This window comes from Labrus mixtus, chromosome 13 (assembly GCF_963584025.1).
Source record: "Labrus mixtus chromosome 13, fLabMix1.1, whole genome shotgun sequence".
NCBI classification, from domain to species: Eukaryota; Metazoa; Chordata; class Actinopteri; order Labriformes; family Labridae; genus Labrus; species Labrus mixtus.
The window spans coordinates 22,636,427-22,656,643 of NC_083624.1; the positions used below are offsets into that span (position 1 = coordinate 22,636,427).

Below are 20,217 nucleotides of genomic sequence, written 5' to 3' on the forward strand. Positions count from 1 at the left end.
AAGTTCTGAACTCATTTTCAAGAGCCTCAAGTGCTTTTCGACCTAAATAGCTGCTCTTCTCCCTTTCTCTCTCTCTCGCTCTCCTTATTTTGACTGTTTCAAGACCTTGTTCCCGATGGTAATAGTGATGCAACGACGAGATAATGAGTGTTTTGAACGATCATTTGAAGCTTCAATCTTCTCCTGTTTGCTTGCTTCTCTTCCTCTCCTGTGGCCTTTTGTTTTCTCTCCCTCACTCACCCCCCTCTCTCTCTCTCTCTCTCTCCCTCTTTTTCTCTTGCTCTCTCTCCTGCTTCTCTCTCACCAGTGGCTCTGCCATGAACGTTGTGTATGGAGAGGAGGAGATGAAACGCTTCTTGCAGGAGGCCACTCAGGTGTCCCAGGTGAGATCCCTGTTAACAATGCGTGTGCATGCCTACATATGCTAAAGACACATGTTGCCATATTGCCTTCACATGATGTTGTACTTTGTCTTTTTTTTTTTGGCAATCTGTACATAATGTAAATTAGCATGTTATGACAAGTAATCTCTCTCTCTCTTTTCATATTACACACATACAAACACACTCGGTGTCTCTTCTTTGTGTTGCCTGTGCTCCCTGTGCTTTCAATTAACTAATGCTACCAGCTGGCATTGCTGTTGGCTAGTACTGTGTGTACATCTCCTCTTCACTGAAGCCTCAGGTGGCTCCGAGGCACCTGGCCCCTCAAAGGGCCACTACCTGAGGCTGGAAGAATAGACACACATGCACAAAGCACACATTCAAAGCACAAAGCACAAAGCACAAAGCGAGCCTGCTAATGACGCTTTAACAGCTTTGAACTGATTTTATAACGACATGCTTTAGTGACACACTCAACTGTTACAACACAAGCACACAGGAAGTCTTTCAGGAATTTGAACACTGAAACCGTTTATTTTTTTTGTCTTTTAAATCCAGCACATTGGATCATGACTAGCAGCTTTATATTACTTTATATTGCTTTAATTACCTTCAGCATTACATTAGGATCACTAATGTCAGTATCAGATGAGTTATGAAGGTTCAAGCTTTATATAGAGTCTTGATTAGGGAGCATCAAATGTAATTTATAAAATCACCATAAACTTCAAATGTTTTAATAATAATATTAGGTTTAGTAGCCTTCAAAGAAAGGGGTTTCCTGTTTGCAGTCTTTGATTCTTTTAAGTCAGCGATGCTTTCTTTCAGATACTTTGCTAGCACTACGCTGCTGAGATCTTCAGGTTTTTTTCTTTTGAAGGTTTTTCTTCTGACAGTCTGGTCAATCACCGGCTCGGTTCTTCCGGCTTCTGGTCTTAAAAAAATGTTTCGGTCGCTTTATATCGTGAGGAAATATATTTCCCTTGATTTGTTTGACACCCTCAAATAAAAATCTCATTTTGAAAGTAGTTTACATCAAACTAGGGATGCATCGTTTCAACATCGGTATCGACCATGTTTGCTCTGTTGACAGACATGGGCAAATAATGTGGTATGAATCGATGTCAGTAGCCGATTTTTATTTGTTGTGCCAAATCAATTTAATGCTGGCCTCAAATACACCTCACTTCTGATTCAGAGAAGAAGTTATTTAATTGTTGAACATTAGAGAAATGTTGGCATTGTGGGTCTAATCAGCTTAATTGCTATCTCAAACATTGGTATCGACATCGGCCCTGATTTTCCCAACAGCACATCTCTACATCAGACTCAGTCTTTGAGTTGTTTCAAAGTCAGTGTGTTGGAGCACAGAGCTTAAATCACAAGATGTTCACTGAAACTAAACTCTCAGACTTTACTTCCAACACTAATGGTAAGAACCATGTCCTGGTTTGGTTGTGTAATATTTAATTTCTTGATGGAACAACCATCCTGTCTTTCCTACAGGAGCATCCTGTAGTCATCACCAAGTTCATCCGCGGGGCCCGGGAGGTGGAGGTGGATGCTGTAGCTAAGAGTGGCAAGGTGAGACATTACTGACCAGATCCTTCCATGTACATGAGCTTTAGTCTAACATTCTTTAATGCCATTGTGTGGCTGAAAAAATAAGTTCCCATTAGTTTAAAGTATGACTCTTCAGTGTAGTATATGTCCTTTCCTTAATGTAATGATAATGAGGAATGTTTAAACAGCCTATTTGTCTCTCTTTACTTTATGTTGACATCCTGTTGGAGCATTCCTAACTGTATCATTGTTATTCATCTCTTCAGCCTAGAATTATTCAGTGATACATTTTTTCAGTTTAAATGGAGAGGTGAGACCAATAGTGAGCCCAGTAGATGAATAAAGTAGAAGTAATCTCATTCATCTTGGATGAAAAGACTTTACAGCTTAGACAGCTCTAATTGGGAGGATGGGATTCATTAAAACCCAAACACAGTAAAGTGGGGATTCTAAATGACTTTTTTCTTCTCTGATTAGGTCAGTTATGGGCACTATGTTTCATGTTCAACAAACTGTTTCCTGTGATTGACGTGCTCTTCAGATTCAGAAATGTCTTTGGTTTTCTTTGTATCCTCCTGCCCTGTGTTGCTCGTCTATAAAGATATCGTACACATACTGTCATATTTTCCAACCTAATCTATAACATAGATTTAGGTTAATTTTTTAGTTTAGTTTGGAAAACTCCAAAAGTTTTCGTTGTTAGATTATTAGAAGTGTTTTGCATATACATCATTGTATTACACTACACGTTAAATATTTCAATCTTGCCTTTGTTGACTTTCAGTGTCAAAATGGAAACACAACAATCAACACTTGAACACTTGCTTCTGATGCAGAGACAGAAAGAATAACAGTGACATTTAATAACTGCTATATCTAAACTATATCTAGTAAATTAAACTAATGTGTTTCACTTTTAGTCACTTAAAGATATTAAGCGTTTTCAGACTGCAGGAACTTTTTCATAATTCTAGGAACTGTTGGACCCCTCCCCTCTTTTTTTTATTGATTCTGCACCGCAGGAGCTATGAACTATTTTCCTAGAACCCAGTTTTTTGAGGAACCTTTATAGCTCCTGCAGAAGCGTAGTTACCATGGCAGTGTGAATGCAGACAGAGGAAAAAGTCCCTATGGTGTATAGTTCTCAGGGAACTCCCGAGTGGATAGTTCCTCTTCAATAAGTCCTCAGAACTGTTTGGTTCGAAAACACCTGAAGACATATTCAAGAAGGATGCAGAATAAAATAAATTGTAAGTCTGATTTGACTCCTGAGACACGTGGAAGCACAGACTTATGATACGGTAATATTAAAGTTTTACATCAGCAGTCACTTGGAATATGCAGGTTGAACTTGTAAAACTTCTGCAGCTGTATAATTGTTAGCTTAGTAAGTCACCGCAGACTGCAGAGCCTCCTCTATACTTGTCCTGGACGCCCTGTCTGTTTCCCTATTGTTGAGGCTTTAGGAGTCATTTCAAGGGTGTCAGTTTGAACGTGGGCAATCCAGTTGTATGGTACATTTTCTCTCCCTGCTTTTCCTGAATACAGCCCCTCCATTATCTTCAGTATCACATTAACAAGCTGTCCATTCATTGAATACCAAACAGGCCTCATTATTCCTGGCCAGACTGTGTGTGTGTGAGATATATGTGTGGGAGAGTAGAAAAGTCAGAGATAATACGTATTAATTACAGGCTCTATCTGAAGAGTGCTAATGAATACTGTGGTTAGCAGCAGTTTAAATGAGCTAATGACACGGCAGCTCATTTACACACACACACACACACACATACACACTCACTCGGGGTTGCTTGGTGATGCAAATCTCCTTTCCTGTGGGTGAAATGTTCAAAGTTATTCTTTTGACATTTAATAACCATGTACATTGTTTGAGGCCCATTAAGAAAATATACACGCCCTTTGTCTTTAATAGATTTTCAATGTGTTTCACCTTAATGAATTTCCTTAATCCCCTTAAACATGCACAGTCCAACTTTCACCATATGTTGATAGTTGTAAAGAGCACTGTGACATAATGTAGATATGAACACATCGAGTCTGGAGGCCATCTGCCTCTTAGCCAGGAAGATTCTCACCTGACAACAGTCCAAGGCTGCCCTGAGTTTGGATACTTTCCTTACGAGAGCTTTGATCCTTATGCAAATATTCTAAGATTATCTCTACCTGTCTGTCCAGGTTCTGGTCCATGCCATAACAGAGCATGTGGAGGATGCAGGAGTGCACTCAGGAGATGCCACCCTAATGCTGCCAACCCAGAGTATCAGTCAGGGAGCGCTAGAAAAGGTAAGTCAACTCCCCATCTGCATTTAAATGGTGATTCTCAGGGATGCATCAGTTCAACATTGGAATCAACCGATATTAGCCCTGTTGACAGACATCGGCAAATAATGTGGAATGATCCGATGTCAGTAGCCGATGTTTATTTGTTGTGCAAAATCAATTTAATGCTGGCATCTACCGTCAAATCCGGTGTATATTATGCACTTTTAATACCACTTTTTTTAATATAAAAAGTGCGCTGCGTCTTATACACCAGCGCGACCAATATACCAGAATAAAATGCAGACACACACCGTCATTACCTCGAGTGCAGCGGCCACCATCACACACACGACGTGACGCAATTGAAAATTCACCCCCCTTCATTTTGTATTGTAAGCTGATTGCAAGCTGTGCTGGATACACAGCAGTAGTGACACAGATCGGGCTCGCTGAGCTACTTTTTAACATCTTTTCTCCCTCACGAGGTCATAATCATGAACTTAAAGAAACAGTGGTTTATTGTTAAATGATTAAACCTTGTGGAGTGCTCTTTTGATTGAAGGACTTTTATATAAAAAGTGAATGAGTGACCAGCAGAGGTGGGCAGTGTGACTCACAGGCTGAGGGTCTGTGCTTAACAACTGTCACTGCAGGCTGAGAACTCAACTACCGCACTGTAGCTAGTAGACGTGCAAACTCCACAAAGTGAGAAGAAATGGTACTAAAAGAGCGACACAGCTGTACAGAAACTGCAGGTTGTGTACTTTGTTGAACACACTAGAAATTGTCACACAGGTGACAGTCTTTTTTTCTTTCTGGGAACCCCCCCAAAACAGACTGCGTCTCATACTGGTGCAACTTGTATTCTGGATTTTAAGGTCGTACACCTCACTACTGAATAATTTTTTATAGTTTTAAAGAAACATCTGTATCAGAATCGGCAATAGGCTGAATTGTTATTTCAAACATCGGTACCCGAAACGGCCCTGACCTTAAAAAAAACCAAACCTAATTGATACTACCATGGGAACAAGATGTTTATATGTTGTGTGTATTAAAACATGTAGAATATTGTGTTAACACAGTTTTATGTAAGAAAGCATTTCAAGACTCTTATATTTTGCATGTGCATGTTCTTTTTCTATCGCCCCTAGGTCAAGATTGCCACACAGAAAATTGCACAGGAATTAGAAATTTCGGGGCCCTTTAACACTCAGTTCCTGGTTAAAGGCAATGATGTCATGGTAGGTAATATTTCTCAACAACTGACTAAATCATGGATCGACTTTTCCACACCCTGCTGCTTTGAAGGCAATGCATTCACAAACGCAAAGCTGAATGCATTTTGTGATAAATGCAGCTTTCAGTTTTAATGTCTCAGCTGCAGTACACACAAAGGAATGTGTTTATTCAATGGTAATAAACTCCTTTTGATTAGTCTTAGTCAACATGTACAATGATTATTCTGTTAAATTGCGTGTATGTTGTTACTTTGGTGAAGACAGTTTTTCTTTTGTTCCTCTTTTAAGGTGATCGAGTGCAACCTGCGGGCGTCTCGCTCCTTCCCTTTCGTGTCAAAAACCATCGGTGTGGACTTTATCAACGTGGCAACCAAAGTGATGGTGGGAGAGCCTATGGATGAGGCCAGCCTGCCCTCGCTGGAGAACCCCATCATTCCTGTAGACTTTGTTGGCATCAAGGTGAGACTAAAATCTGGAGTACTTGTGGCCTCTGCATAATAGACTGTCCTCAATTGTAACAAGTTGTGTTTAAATACTACAAGAGAACAGCGAGCATTGACTGGTGAATGGAAAATGAACTATAAGCTGTAAGAAGCTGATTATGGTATGTGAGGTTTGCTCATCCTCTGAGCTCAAAAAACAGCATCCTATATAATAGCTTGCCTTTTGTTTCTGTTCAGGGCAGAACTTTATCACAGATATTTGACTGGTCCAGATATTGATAATTAAATCTTTTATTGTATATCATAGAAAGGAAGTTTTAATCGAAGTGCAAACTAGTAACTACCAGAATTAGGGGGCTTCATGGCAACAAAAACATAAAATTGAGTTTTAAAGTAATAGCTTGTTCAAGTTAGTCCTGTCTCTGAACTTCTTACTGCCTTTTGTTTTGGTTATACATATTATAATTATTCCCAATAATAAGCAGTCCACATGTATGATGTGTTAATGGATACGGCAGTTTTTGTTACAGCCTCCATTGGATCACATATTAAAAGGCAGCAATTACTGTTTTATTCCTCTACCTTGGCATGAAGTGAGCGGGGGGGGGAGTGGTTGCTTTCTCATACCGGCTGGGAGGCTTACTTCTCAGATTGGTTACGAGAGAGTTTTCGTTTCGCCAGCTGTTCCAAAGCTATTTTATTTCCAAAGTAATTTCTCCGTCTAATTACAACAGAGCTGCTGTAACAATGGCTGTAGTTTGGAGCCAATCACGCAGGTATAATCCCCCACTCTTCCCCACCACCTAAAGTTTTCAATTTGTAGTCTGCACGGTGGTGAGGAATATTAATCAGAGCTCTGAATACTCGAGGCGACTGGCTTAGAAGACTTCCAGAGTTTACTTGGAGTCTATGATGCAGACTTCATACCCCTTGACTAATGTGGGTCTTGCCAGAAACCAGAAAACCTGCCAAAATCAGGACGATTGTTTCACAAAGTAGTGCAAGTTATTTTCCACATATTTCTGCATAAATATCACTGCAAACATGCTGGTTGTCTAAAAACCGTTAAGCAGTCTTAAGTGTGCGACATCAAAATGTTTTTTGTTTTTTTTCTGCCTTCATCATCATTGGCCTCAATGTAGCATCACCAGGCACCACTCATTGCCATCCAGAGAGACCACATCCATTCTTCTCTCATTCCCCGTCAAACACACTCTGTTGCACTCTCTGCCTCTTTTCTCCGTCTGACAGTCCCCTCGTTTGAGGCCATGTTTTCTTTTCACTAACAAGTCCCCTTTGTGTAATTTCTGTCTTTTCATACAAACTCATAGGAACAATAACACAGTTTTATTTATGGCACTGAATTGGAGAAAGAGCAGCAAAACAACTTTTGAGACGACGGAAGTGGATTTGGGTGTTTGCTGTCACTCCCTAGCGCACAGTTATTGGCTGAAGGAAAAAAAAAAACTCCCATCAGTTGAATGTTTTCTCCGCTTGCCTATGTCCTGGAGCACATCACAATGACTTTGCAGATGGCATATTCGTGTAACCCCAATGACTAAATAAAAACATGCCCATTTTACATGCTGACAAATACTGAGACCTGGCTACAATTTGAGGAGGTGAAACCTGAACAACACCATGTAGGGATATAACTTACTTTATTAAAGAAAGAATGTGCAACTTTTTGATCCAGTAGATGTCGCCCTTGAGCACCAGCATTGAACCAAAACAAACTGCTGTTGGGCGACGCCTCCGCTATTCTGAAGCCTCCGCTCTCCTCCAGCGGGACACACCTCCAACCCCTCTCCATTCGAGTTCACACGAAGGAGTTATCAATTAGAACGCACCATCATTAAGCACCGTTAAGCGCTTTGCTCATGCTAATTGTCTGTGGCCTGCATTGTTGTGTTAGCAGGCTAATGTTAGCACACTGTGGTTAACTCGTAGCTTCAGATAACCAATGCTACTACTAGCACATACTCTAGCTACAGTTCTAGTCACCTTACCAATGACCCCGGCTTCACTAGCAGCACCACCGAACTCTGACATCGCCTAATGCTAAAGCTAATTAGCTATTATAATGCAGCTACCCCAATACCTAACAGAAACACTTCTGCATTCACCTAGAAAACAACCCGTGTATCCTAGCTGCTTTTTATTTACACCTTAGAATCAGAACATACAAACAAGTAACTTTCTATCATAGGTCATCCAGAATCAAACTAGTCAATAAGCCCAGGTAAAGCTCTATCAATGCCCTCCAATACCAACAATTAGCTCTTCTTAGCGCACCAATTCCAAGTGAGTTTCTAGAAAACTTCTGGTTGCTCTGCTCAAGTCTTTCTCAATCCATTAATTTGCAATACTATAAATAAATATGTATGTATGAATAGACATTCTGTACGTACAAATGTAGTGGGTGATTTCCATTCAGCTGTTCATATAGAGACATTTACACAGGTGCCACTTTTGCCTACAACAAGGACCCCAGTGAGCAACAATGTAATGTGGTAATGTCTTACTTTATTCATTTCTTTCTCCACTGGAGCTCAGCTGGTGCCCCGAGATAACATTGTTCATGTTGTGGAGCTTCACAGTTGTACTGTCGCTTAGTGTGGGTGGGTTGGTGTGGAATGGGGACATGGGGAACAAGTGTTTGTGTGTCATTGTGGGATGTTGTGGTTGCATGGCCTTGCTTATCGTAACAGTAGCATACATTCTGTCCGAGACACACCATTGCAATCGGAGGACGAACCATTATAATTGAGACCAATGAGTTTTTCATAGTTCTGTTCACAGAGCCTTGTGAACAGTTTCACATTTTCAGGCCAATAAAAATCCTTGCTGGCGTTGGTGCAGTGATGGCATTTTCTAAATGTTGTTGTTTGCAGTTGTGTTTCCACTCTTTTCCGCATAGTTTTCATTTGTTACTACAGATGTGCTTCCAGATGTGGTACCTACCGTTGGCATGAAGAGAAATATTGGGGCTCTCATCGTCTGTATTTAAAAAATTCTCCTCTTGTTGTTGTATTTTTTGTCTCTTATTGCACTGATAAAAGTTACCCCGCAGATGTTCTCTCTCTGTATGTGTTCCTCTCCCACTATTTCATTTTCTTTCTTGGTTACATTCTGCAGTTTTAATCTCCCGTACCCCTCTGTCTTTCACTGACTCTTTGAACAAAGCAGTGATAAGCAATGCCAGCTCCCCGTCTGCATTCCCTTCTCTGTGTCCCTTCTTACATTAGTATGCTGACATTACTTTCAGCTGATTAGATAGCCCACTTCAAGGATGAATATCCCCCCCCCCCCCCCCCCCTTGTGTCCCTTGCCTCTGTATGTGCTTGTGTGCGTACTTGTGGACTGTACAATACCACACCACCTCTCTCTCTTCAAGGTAATGGTCGTTGTCTGCTTTTAAATGGTGAATAAGAATGGCCTCCCACATGGCACCCCACTATTATTAATTTATCTGTAATACAATAACGAGAAGCTTCTGCCTTGTCCATGCACTTTCTTGTCATTTCATTCTCTTAAAAATGATCATCTCATCTTGTATTTCAATCTCTTGTCTTACTTTTTTTCAATAGTATTTTCTTGAAGTGTCTAGATTATTTCTCAAATAGTTTAAATAATTCCCGTGTTGTTATCTTCCTCTCTCAGTCCTCCTCATCTTCATTCTCCACTCACCTTTATTCTTCCTGTTCTTTACTTTTCTGTCTTTTTTCACTTTCTCTCTTCTACCTCACGCTCCCTCTTCTAATCTGGTTCATCCTACTGTTACTCAATCAGACAAGCCACCTACCTTCATCTCCTCCGTCCTCTCACCATGGCGACTGCATGCAAATAGGCTTTTAATGCGACTACCTGTTGCCTGCATTCGAGAGGCCATTCTCCAGCCTTTGTTTGTTGTCTCTAATTTCTGGAACGTTCTTTTCGTTGACTCCTCATCTGTCTTCTGATGCCACCTAAAAGTTTCACATGTGCTTAGAAATGTGGTTTGCATAGAAGAACTTTAAAAAATAAAGGGTACTGGGGGATGAAACACCTTTTTATTTGTTCGATTTAACTGACATTATGACTTGACATTAACCTTTTTATTATCCCTAAGGCGTATTGTGCTACTGCCAAAGTCTTGGGTTTACCTTACTTAAAAGAACATGGTGTTATATGTTTCACCTGTAGGTGGCAGCAGTGTCATGAAATCCCTTAAAATGGTCCCAAATTACTGATGTCATTGATGTAGAGGATTCTTCTTCATTGATTGCTACATATTTCAATTAGTTTATTTCTGTCTGTAAACTGTGTCCCCCCCCCCCCCCCCCCCCCAGGGTCAATCAAATAGAATTATTTCAGTTCATTCATGAAATGCAAAGCCAAAGAGTCAATACCAATCCCTCCTTATTCCCTCCATCCATTAGGCGCCCATGTTCTCCTGGCCTCGGCTGAGGGAAGCAGACCCTGTGCTCCGCTGTGAGATGGCTTCCACTGGAGAGGTAAGCACCATCCACAGTAACACACACAGTGCTTTTTTTGTGTGTGTTGATTCATCTCCAGTATTTATTTGTAACCATCTCACTTGAAAGCCAATGTTTACAGTTGTGTGTCTATTTGTGTGTTTTGCAGGTAGCTTGTTTTGGACCAAACATCTATTCAGCGTTCCTCAAGGCTATGCTCTCCACAGGCTTCAAGCTCCCACAGAAGGGCATCCTGATAGGGATTCAGGTAAGACTACAGCCATCTGGAAGTCCACTTTGCCTCCTGTTTTGCATTTCCTTTTGGGGCTTCCTGCCCACAAGACACCCAATACAATGTGCCTTCTGAACAGGTGGCTTAAGTCTTTCAGGCTACCAGCTTCTTACAATGCCAGCCTTCCAATTCTCAGGTTGTCGCTCACACAGTCCCATCTTACTACATAGGATTCTAATAACACATCATGTGATTCAAAACAACAGCTCTCATGTGACTAGAATACTCCTAAAATAGGTGGCAAAAATGAGGTCGTATCTGAATGAATGCTACACTGATGTAAAACTCAGTTAATAATCCAAACAAATATAAATCGTGTAAAATGAAGAAGAAAAAACTAGTTGAATGCAAAAGATTTTCCTCTTCCTTCATCAGTCAAAAGTGTTCTCGAATCATTATTGCTTCTTAAACTTGCTGCAAAATACAAAGAACAAAATCTGAGTTGTAGCACAGCACTGCTTAATGACACCACATTATGTGAGTTTTGTAATTAAGTCTTGCTGCCACCCCGGGATGCCAAACTGCGAGCTTGACTAATGCAGCTTAAACAAAGCACTCACAACACCAGCTGTATAATTGGTGCTCTTGGGGAACAGGTCCTCTTCAAGGCAAGTACCTGGGGTCACATGTGCACTGTAACGTGGCTGAGGAGCACCAACACTTTAGGCTGATGGATCAGGAACACACAGCAACACAGATGTGATTTACCTCGAGTAGTTTAGAGAAAATGTTGTGGTAGGAGGATTAAAACTGTCTTTATGTAATCATGCAACTTGTGAGACACGGCTTCATGTGGTGCAGGTGCCATTGAAATGTGCTTGCATGGGAACTGCCTTTTGCTATACTGATGCCAAAGTGCATGTTCCTGATGTGGTAGTATCATTAAAGTGCTGTTATGTATGTGTGGCATACATCCTTACACATTGAACACTGTTGATCTGTCTCTGAAGGTTATTGAAATGTTACCATCTCTTTATGTTCCAGATGGCGATTTGCTAAATCCCTCACATTCATTATTAATTGTCCAGTCATAGATAATCAACCTTTTCTAGCTCACTGTTAGACTTTGGATTTTACTGTGTTATGTACTGTGTGCAACAGGAATCAGAGCAGGAATCAGAGCAAAGCATTTGTTATACCACATATCCTGGAGGATGGGTCTTTTATTTATTTTTTGTAGAAAAGCAAAAAAAAACAAAAAAGATCTATCCGGTGAAACTTCAAGTGATAGTTTGTGTGCTCAAATTAAGTTGCTAATGCTAGCTTAACAACTTAAATACTCTGTGGTGTTTAAAGGCATCCCTTATACCCTCAGTGGGTGTGTTTTTTTTCAATTTCTTAAATACTGACAGTGAGAATGTCATGCATTAAGACGAGTACATGCTGTATACTATAAGTGTTCTTAAACATGGCTGCAGTCGGTTCAGTCACGACAATTCATCCAACCTTCCAAAAAGTTGCAATTCTACACGTTTTCTCTCCACGTTCATGTTCAGGTTACTTTATTTGTACTGGTAGGTCACTTTGGTTGCATGGAGAGTAGGGCTGGGAATCTTTGTGTCTTACGATTCGTTTCTTGGGGTCACGATTCGATTCCGAATTGATTGTGTGATTCAAAACGATTCTGGATTCATTGATCCATGGATTCAAAGTCTATATATGAATTAGTACATACTTCAGGATCTGCTCCAGTCATCTGGCTGAATTTCTTGTTGCTCTATTTGGCATTCTACTGAGTTTAAGAGCTGGGCTTAGCACTTAGCAGGGAGTTACTGATTAGCCCAAAGAAAAAGGCAAAAACAAAAAAAAAATAAAGGATTTTTGGAAGTTATGAATCTTAAATCTTGTAAATCTTTTTTTCCCACCTCTAATTGAGAGTCATATACTTACTAAAACACAGACAATACATATGAAGTGCAAATGCATGGTGCATGGGTAAAATTGTAGAAGTGCACAGTTTCGAACTGTACAAATGATAGACAAGTTGATCTGTAAAAGTTAAAGACCTTAGAACATTGAAGTAGATCATAAATAAATGAACCATTAAGAAGCATGACATCATCTTACCAGCCTGCTCTCTCTGTCCCTCCATACAAGACCTTCATGAAATTTCCATCAACCACATCAAGCAGCAAAGAGAAAAACGAAAACATATCATGATACACAGATATCCTAGGGACTTGTTCCACTGAATATTGGCTACTGGGACAGAGCTGTTCCTATGGCGCTTTGTTCTGCACATTTGAACTAGAAGACTTCTTCCAGAATGAAGGAGCTGAAGCTCACAGTGCAGAGGGTGGGACTGATCGTTTAAGATGGAGCTGGATATCTCTAGACTGAGCTGTTGCTCTCCGATCAGCTTATTCGACCACCTCACAATCTGGTTCAGAGAGTTTCTGTTCTTCACAGAGAGGTTTCCAAACCATGACACAACAGAAAAAGAAAATATCGACTGGACAAAAGACAGGTAGAAAAGGGTCGCTCTTCTGTCGAGTCGATATTATCTTTTTATCATCAGACTTAATCTCAATATCATTGTGTGCTTTCTGTTTTAAAGAAGCACACTGGTGCAAATTACAAGGCTGCATTTTACTATTACAAACCAAATAAGAAATCAATATGTCATAGAAGTCTTGTTAGGATAAGCTGCAAAATATACAAAGAATATCAAACCATATCACAGTGTGTTTTTTTCTGAGAGAATAGTTATTTTAGAAAGCATATTGTTTACTAAGCTGAAGGGCACGCAGTCTGAGCACAGTCAGTTGCAAATTAGTAACAAAACCTCACAAAGAAGTTTTCAGCACTCTGTGTTTGTAGAATCTATTAAGTGGTTCATTTCAGGCTGATGTCTTAACAACATCAATGATTTTTGTATTCATCCGTTGCATTCTGTTTTGTTTGTGAACAAATAATTATTGTATTTGTCTAACATTCTCAAAAACCTGAAACCCATGACTACTCCATGTGTAAATTAGGCTTTACTGGATAACAGTTCTGTAGATACTTTATTTTCTAGTAAAGCACAGTTTATATTAAATTCCTTACATATACATCAGACCTGGCCAGCTTTATATGATCAAGAAAGCACTTTAAAGGTCACATATTATCCTCCTTTTAAATAAGCCTCAGGGCTTTTCAAAACATGTCTGTGAAGTTTCTTGTTCTAAATCCTCTCTGATCCTGTATTTGATCATGCCTATAAACCCCTCTATTTCATTCCTGCTCAGAACAGGCTGTTTCTGTGTTTGTACCTTTAAATGTAAATCAGCTGTGTTTGACCACACCCCTCTCTGGAAGCGCTTGCATGGCTCTGGCTTTCTCGCTCTGTGTTTACGTTGAGAAGGCAGACTCAGAGAGCAGAACAAGCACCTAGCTGTGGGAGTGTCACCCATCTGGGGGAGGGGTTACTGCCCTTTGTGATGTCATGAAGGGAAAATCTCCAAACAGCCTGTTTGAGCACACAATTTCTGAAAAGTGGAGCAGGGAAAAGACGGAGAGGATGAACTTTTCTCATAATTGGGTGGTTTATAGACAGACCAGGGAAAAATATTACTAGACTAGAAAAGCGCCATATAAGCTCAAGTCCATTCTATTTACCATTGCCCTATTCTCTAATATTACTTTAAGCTCATGTTTGCTTGTTCTACAGCTATAGTCTTCATTACCATCTTGCTAAACTCACTGTAGTCGTACATTATGACTGCTAATTTGACAGGGAGGCCAAGAGATGAGGAGAATTAAGAGATGAGTTCAGATAATGGACTTTTTCTTCTTCGATTGTTGTGATACATTTTCGAGGTCAGCAGGAAAACATTTTTTTTGTCCTGATACATAATGATTCATTGAGGCGCCTCATTTTATTTCCCTTCTCCCCTCCCATCCAGCATTCGTTCCGACCCAATTTCCTGGCTACAGCCCATCAGCTGAAAGAGGAAGGATTCAAGGTGAGTAAGGAACTACTTTCCAGACAGTCAGTGAAAATAAGACGTGATGTCTTTCTGTGATATTTGTTGACAGAGCTTTCTGGGTGTTATGCTTATGCCCTTATAAATGTATTTCATCTCTGCCTCTGAGTTTCTTCTACTTTCTTTTTATGATTAATGTTTGCCTTTTTGTCCTTGTTTTAGCTCTATGCTACTGAAGCCACCTCTGCCTGGCTGTGTGCCAATGACGTGCCAGCCACTCCAGTAGCCTGGCCCTCTCAGAAGGGAGAAGACACCAGTTTGCCTGGTATTATGAGGTTTGGACATTTTCTTTTTGAATACTTAAATGATACTTAATTATTCTGACACGCTTATGAAACACTGCAAAAACAAAGCAGGCTAATGTTAGGACTCTGAACCAAAACTGCAAGGCAAGGACTTGCTTAAGCCGTTTTCACATATGCACTCCGGATAATTACTGGAGGACCGCTCTGGAGATTCTCCCGACCTAACCGTTCACATATGCTCCTCACAGCGGGGGAGGGGAGGAGTAAGACGTGACGTAAAAAAACAACGCAGAAGCAGCGGCCGTCGCAACAGAGTCCGCTACACAACGTTATAATGAGAATATTTGTCTTTATATCAATGCTATGTGTAATCCAATGGAATGACAACATCCACAAAAGAGCGGAGAACAACATACTGAAGAACAGAAAACAGAATGCAGCCGTTTAATTACGTGCACGGAGATCATAGTGGTCGCGTGCAGACACTTTATGCACCGTGCTGCAGTCACTGTATATAAACGTCACTGGGGTCCCATTGGCTCGAGGTGAATCCTCCGGAGTATATGCTGCTGCGTTCTCACATCAGCTCACTCGGACTTTCTGCAGATAAAATACTAGGGGTCCGGCAGGATAAACTCTGTGCGAGAAATTTGGCTGTTTGCATTCACATATACCCTAAAGACCCTCCGGGTAGCCAAATCTCTGTAGTTTTTCAGGAGATTTCTGTATTTGTGAAAATGGTTTTACTGTACCTGAGGCCAAGCTGAAGTAATGCATGAATTCATGAGATTCAAAATTGGGATATCTAATATAATATCTAATCAGATGCTGCCTTAAGATCTAAGGGCATAGCCCCTTCATTAGCTCTCTGATGTACTGAAAAGATCAAAGGAGATGCTGCTAATTTAGAAATCTAGAGTCATTGCATTAGCCTGAATTAGAAGTTGGATTTGGAGGATGAGGAAAGTCTTATGTCAGAGAATGTCAAGTCAATAAAGCCTCTGAAGTATCTTTGGATTTATTTTGTCAGACTAACAATGAAGGGTACTGAGTTGTATTTGGCATACATTTAACCAGGACAACATTTTTAGTTTACTGCACTTGAAGACAAACAACGTCTCTTGCAGAAGTCTGTCTGACATCATAGGAACATAGAATGATAGTAGCAGGCTGTGATAGTCGGCTAATGATTGTGTAAACAAGTCATGATCACGGCACAATGAAGCCATCTGCACCATATGTTTGGAAATGAGCTGCTGAAGAAGAGGATGTAAAGGGAATTAAATATGCCTAGACCAAACGAAGCACACACACACACATACACACACACACACACGCTGGCTGGCTGGCTGGCTGGCAGGCATCAGCTGTGGATGGCAGCTTAGAGGCCAAAACTTTATGAAGGAGAACATGACCTTTGTTGTCACTGTTGTTTGTCCTCCATATTTCCTTTAGAATTCAGCCCTTATTCCAATGCTGTCTGTCAGAGGCCTTCAAATGAAACGGGCCATTCAGAAACCAGGACTTTGATGTTTGTGCACGAGAGAGAGAGAGATACTTGAATTCATATATTTAATAGGTCAACACAATTTTCTCAAACACTGATCATGTATCAACAAACATCCTTAGACAAAGAAGGATAGAGATATGACGTCATGGAACCAACTATTCAACTATCAGAGAGCCAAACGGGTAGCTTTATTTTGCACAGTTGCAATAGCATATTCAAAATGATGATCAGACTGACTTACAGACTCATTATGTTGGCTTTGTACAGCCAAGGATGCCAACCTGCTAAACGCTAAAAACTGTACTGATAATCCAACCGTACTGGTTTGGTCTACAAAGTTAAGATTGACCTAATAAATACTACATTCACTATGCTTCATGATTCACTGGTTGACTCTTGCTCTCTGATTGTACAGAACAAGACCTGAATAAAACAGCAAACCAGCCTATCTAAGCTGGAGTGCTGAAACCTTGTAACACTTTTATGCAAATAAATAGCAATTTAGCAAGTTGAATAAGATACAGAAATCAATCAAATATAATGGTAGGGGAAACACTGACACCACAAAAGGGATCACACACACACACACACACACACACACACACACACACACACACACACACACACACACACACAAGTAACTATATGTATGCTTGGGAGAATAGATAGGTTTTGATTTTAGCTCTAAAAGAAGAGACAGTTTGGGTGGACCTCAGAACCTGTTCTATGTGTTGATATTTGCTAAAAGCGGCAGAGCTTATCAGTGTTTTTTTTTGCTAATGGGAAAGCTATATAATGACAGGAGGCCATTCTATTTACAATATTGCTTTAAGTAGTTTATTTTTATATTTGTGGTGATGTTATATCAGACCGGTCATGTTTGATTCACAGACTGATCAGCGAGGGTCACATTGACCTGGTGGTCAACCTGCCCAATAACAACACCCGCTTCCTGAAGGATAACTTCACGATCCGCAGAATGGCTGTCGACTACGGAGTCCCCCTCATCACCAATTACCAGGTCTGTAACGTCCACTACCAGCGGCTGAGCACAACTGGTGATTTGCTAAATGCACATGTCTCTCCCTTGAGGACTTAAGTTAAGTGCTTTTATTTTGTGTTTTAGGTGGTGAAGCTGTTTGCAGAGGCTATTGGCTATGCCGGCGAGCTTGACACTAGCAGCCTCTTCCACTACCGGCAGAAAGAAAGCCAACACAGAGGTGTTAGCAAGCAGCCCTAAAGTTCACTATCCTTCTCCTGTGGAGTTACACGCAAACATTTAGCGGGAGCAAATTTCCCTGAATACAATGTCCTTAAAAAATGTCTTTGTTTCTGTTTAACAACCCCGAGGTGTGATGGAGAAAGTTGTTACATAGACCATGAACAGGAGTAACTGCATCATGATGCACAATGTGGTGCTACTGTTTGAGAAGTTGCCTTTAAAAACAGGTTGATAGAGTCAGATGTTTGGTTTTAATTCTTGAGTTAATGAATTTAACATTGGATGCACATTGCTTTAATACAGATCAGCTTTAATACATGGGGATGACGGGGGGAATACTAGTTTGTTTATCATCCAGCAGATAACAATCTTATACATGATAATAATTACCAGTAATTATTTACATGGCAAAGTGTGGGCCCTATTCTCTTCAGATCTTTTACTAAAAACCCTTCGAGGAGACGTGCTAGTCAATCAAATGAAGAAGAAAATGTAAGAAACGAAAAACCGCCAGGGGTTAAATGGAATAAAGAGGTACCTGAGAGGGTATTTCTGTTACAGTGTTAGCTTTTATTTAAGGTCCTTTTTTTTTCTTTAGTGTATAACTGAGGTTGTCTGTGAAGTGATATGTGTTATGGTGCTTTCACCTCCTTACCTCTGCCTGAGCTCAGTTTTTACCAACAGTTTGGTCTTTATTTCATATCCTTAGTAAAGCTTTTTTTTTAGTCTAGTCTTAGAATGGTATGAGGGTTTGAGGCCTAAAGTTAAGGTACAAAAGGAGAATCTGCTATTGCAGTTATTCTTGATAAGATATGTTTTTTTAAATGTTCAACTGTTCCAAGTGTGGAGCCTTAGCTCTAAAGATGTCATCTGACATGTTTATGTATTTGGATCAATATGTGTAAATACTGTTTGCCGCAGAGTCCATATTTTTATCCTAATCTGCATTTTAAAGACCTCACACTTTAAGTAGGATACACTTCACACTCACACTTGTTGTTTCTGTTTTATTGTGTTTTAATGGATTCTAACAGAACTCAAACGTGCCGTTTTCTCTCATGTGATGCCTGCTCCAGGTGTGGATCTGTGTGTGTGTTGGATTTGAGAGGGACATTCCTTAAAGCGTGTTAATACAGTCTTAAAGGTAACACAGGCCGGCATGCAGTCTAGGTGGGCAAGTTTCTAGAGGGGTAAAAGTACACTATGATCCCTGTGTGATATTATTGTGGGTGACCATTAATAACTCCAAATGTGGAAAGAAAGATTTCAAATCATGTTCTTGAATTTGAAGGGAGCAAGTGAAGAGAGGCCAGTATGGGACAAATATCTCTTTTTGTTGTCCTCGTCGTTGCAACTGCAGCAGTATGTTGGACAATCTTTATGGTTTCCTCAGCCTCACGTTCTGGAAATAAAAAGACTATGACCATATCTTTGACACAGAAGTCTGTTCTTATTCTCTGTAGGAATAAACCATGAATGATGTTGTATTTTTTTCGATACTTCATTTGTTCATGTTAAATCTGAAGTACTGCCGTCGTCACAATGAAAAATATCCAGCATACTGTGTACTTAGCATTCCTTAAAGACCCCTGGAACCCTGCCAATGTCTTATTAAAGTCATTTATTCACATCACCAGTATGATCATGCTAATAGGCCAAAAGATGGCTCATAGTTCAACATACGAGTCTTCAAATTGATTATCATACACAAACTGCCTAACACAAGGCTAATACTATTATAAGGCTGTAAGTTACTTTTTTTACCCTGCCAGGTTCCACTAACAGACCCAGAATCCTCCAGAGTCAGTAAATATTTATCTGCCTGCACATTTTTCAGCAACCTTCCTGCAGCTGTTGACATGATTTTACATTTGTTTGTATTATAATTATGTGGAGGGTTTGAAGTTAAACACACTGCATGCATCTATGACTTTGTAGGACACGTTTCAACGGCCACATAAAAAAAAAAGGGTTGAGTCCAAACTGTAAGGATAAGTTCATGTTTAAGTCCATATTTACACAGTCATACTAAGTTAATATAAGCTCACCTATGTACAAGACAAAATAACTGTTTCTTGGTGTTTATAACTACCACACATTGCTAATGATGTTATATGAACCCTTAGGATTTGAATAATTGAAAACCACTTGAGCTTGCTTTCAAACTACAATGTTATGTATCATCATTGAACATGTCAGTGGTGTGAACGAGCCTATACCTCTACATCCTAAGACATCCATCCGTACAAAGTTCACAGAATTACAGTTCACAAACACCACTAGTGCAATTAAAAAATGCCAGTTATCTTTTATTTTAATGGCTTGGCACAGTTTTTGTAATGTGCCCAGATTTAGTTGCCTCTATGACATTAGTGATGGGAGGGGGGACTTGATGATAAAACCTTCCCTGGATCCTTCTAATTACCTGATTAAAAAAAAAAGATTATATTAACTGGCGTAAGAGTTTACACACACATGCTGTAGTAGAATGTATGACTCAAGTGTTGTGCATGCTTTGCAGATATTTTTCTTCACACTTGTTTCAGTAGGATTATCATTATTATCATTAAGGCAGCTTAAGGATGGTTGTTATTGTTTGGGCAAAAGTTG

The 20,217-nt window shown here is 40.1% G+C and overlaps 1 protein-coding gene across 1 annotated transcript in view; it reads left to right on the plus strand.

Moving 5' to 3' along the window:
• Nucleotides 1-19,132, plus strand: part of cps1 (carbamoyl-phosphate synthase 1, mitochondrial) — a 55,702-nt gene extending 36,570 nt beyond the window's left edge. The window contains exons 28-38 of the mRNA XM_061054218.1: nucleotides 308-383; nucleotides 1,890-1,967; nucleotides 4,143-4,250; nucleotides 5,384-5,473; nucleotides 5,759-5,929; nucleotides 10,335-10,409; nucleotides 10,540-10,638; nucleotides 14,550-14,609; nucleotides 14,793-14,905; nucleotides 17,277-17,406; nucleotides 17,512-19,132. Of these exons, the coding sequence (XP_060910201.1) occupies nucleotides 308-383; nucleotides 1,890-1,967; nucleotides 4,143-4,250; nucleotides 5,384-5,473; nucleotides 5,759-5,929; nucleotides 10,335-10,409; nucleotides 10,540-10,638; nucleotides 14,550-14,609; nucleotides 14,793-14,905; nucleotides 17,277-17,406; nucleotides 17,512-17,625 (1,114 nt within the window). The 3' untranslated portion in view covers nucleotides 17,626-19,132. The remainder of the gene's footprint in view (nucleotides 1-307; nucleotides 384-1,889; nucleotides 1,968-4,142; nucleotides 4,251-5,383; nucleotides 5,474-5,758; nucleotides 5,930-10,334; nucleotides 10,410-10,539; nucleotides 10,639-14,549; nucleotides 14,610-14,792; nucleotides 14,906-17,276; nucleotides 17,407-17,511) is intronic.
• Nucleotides 19,133-20,217: the final 1,085 nt, after the last annotated feature.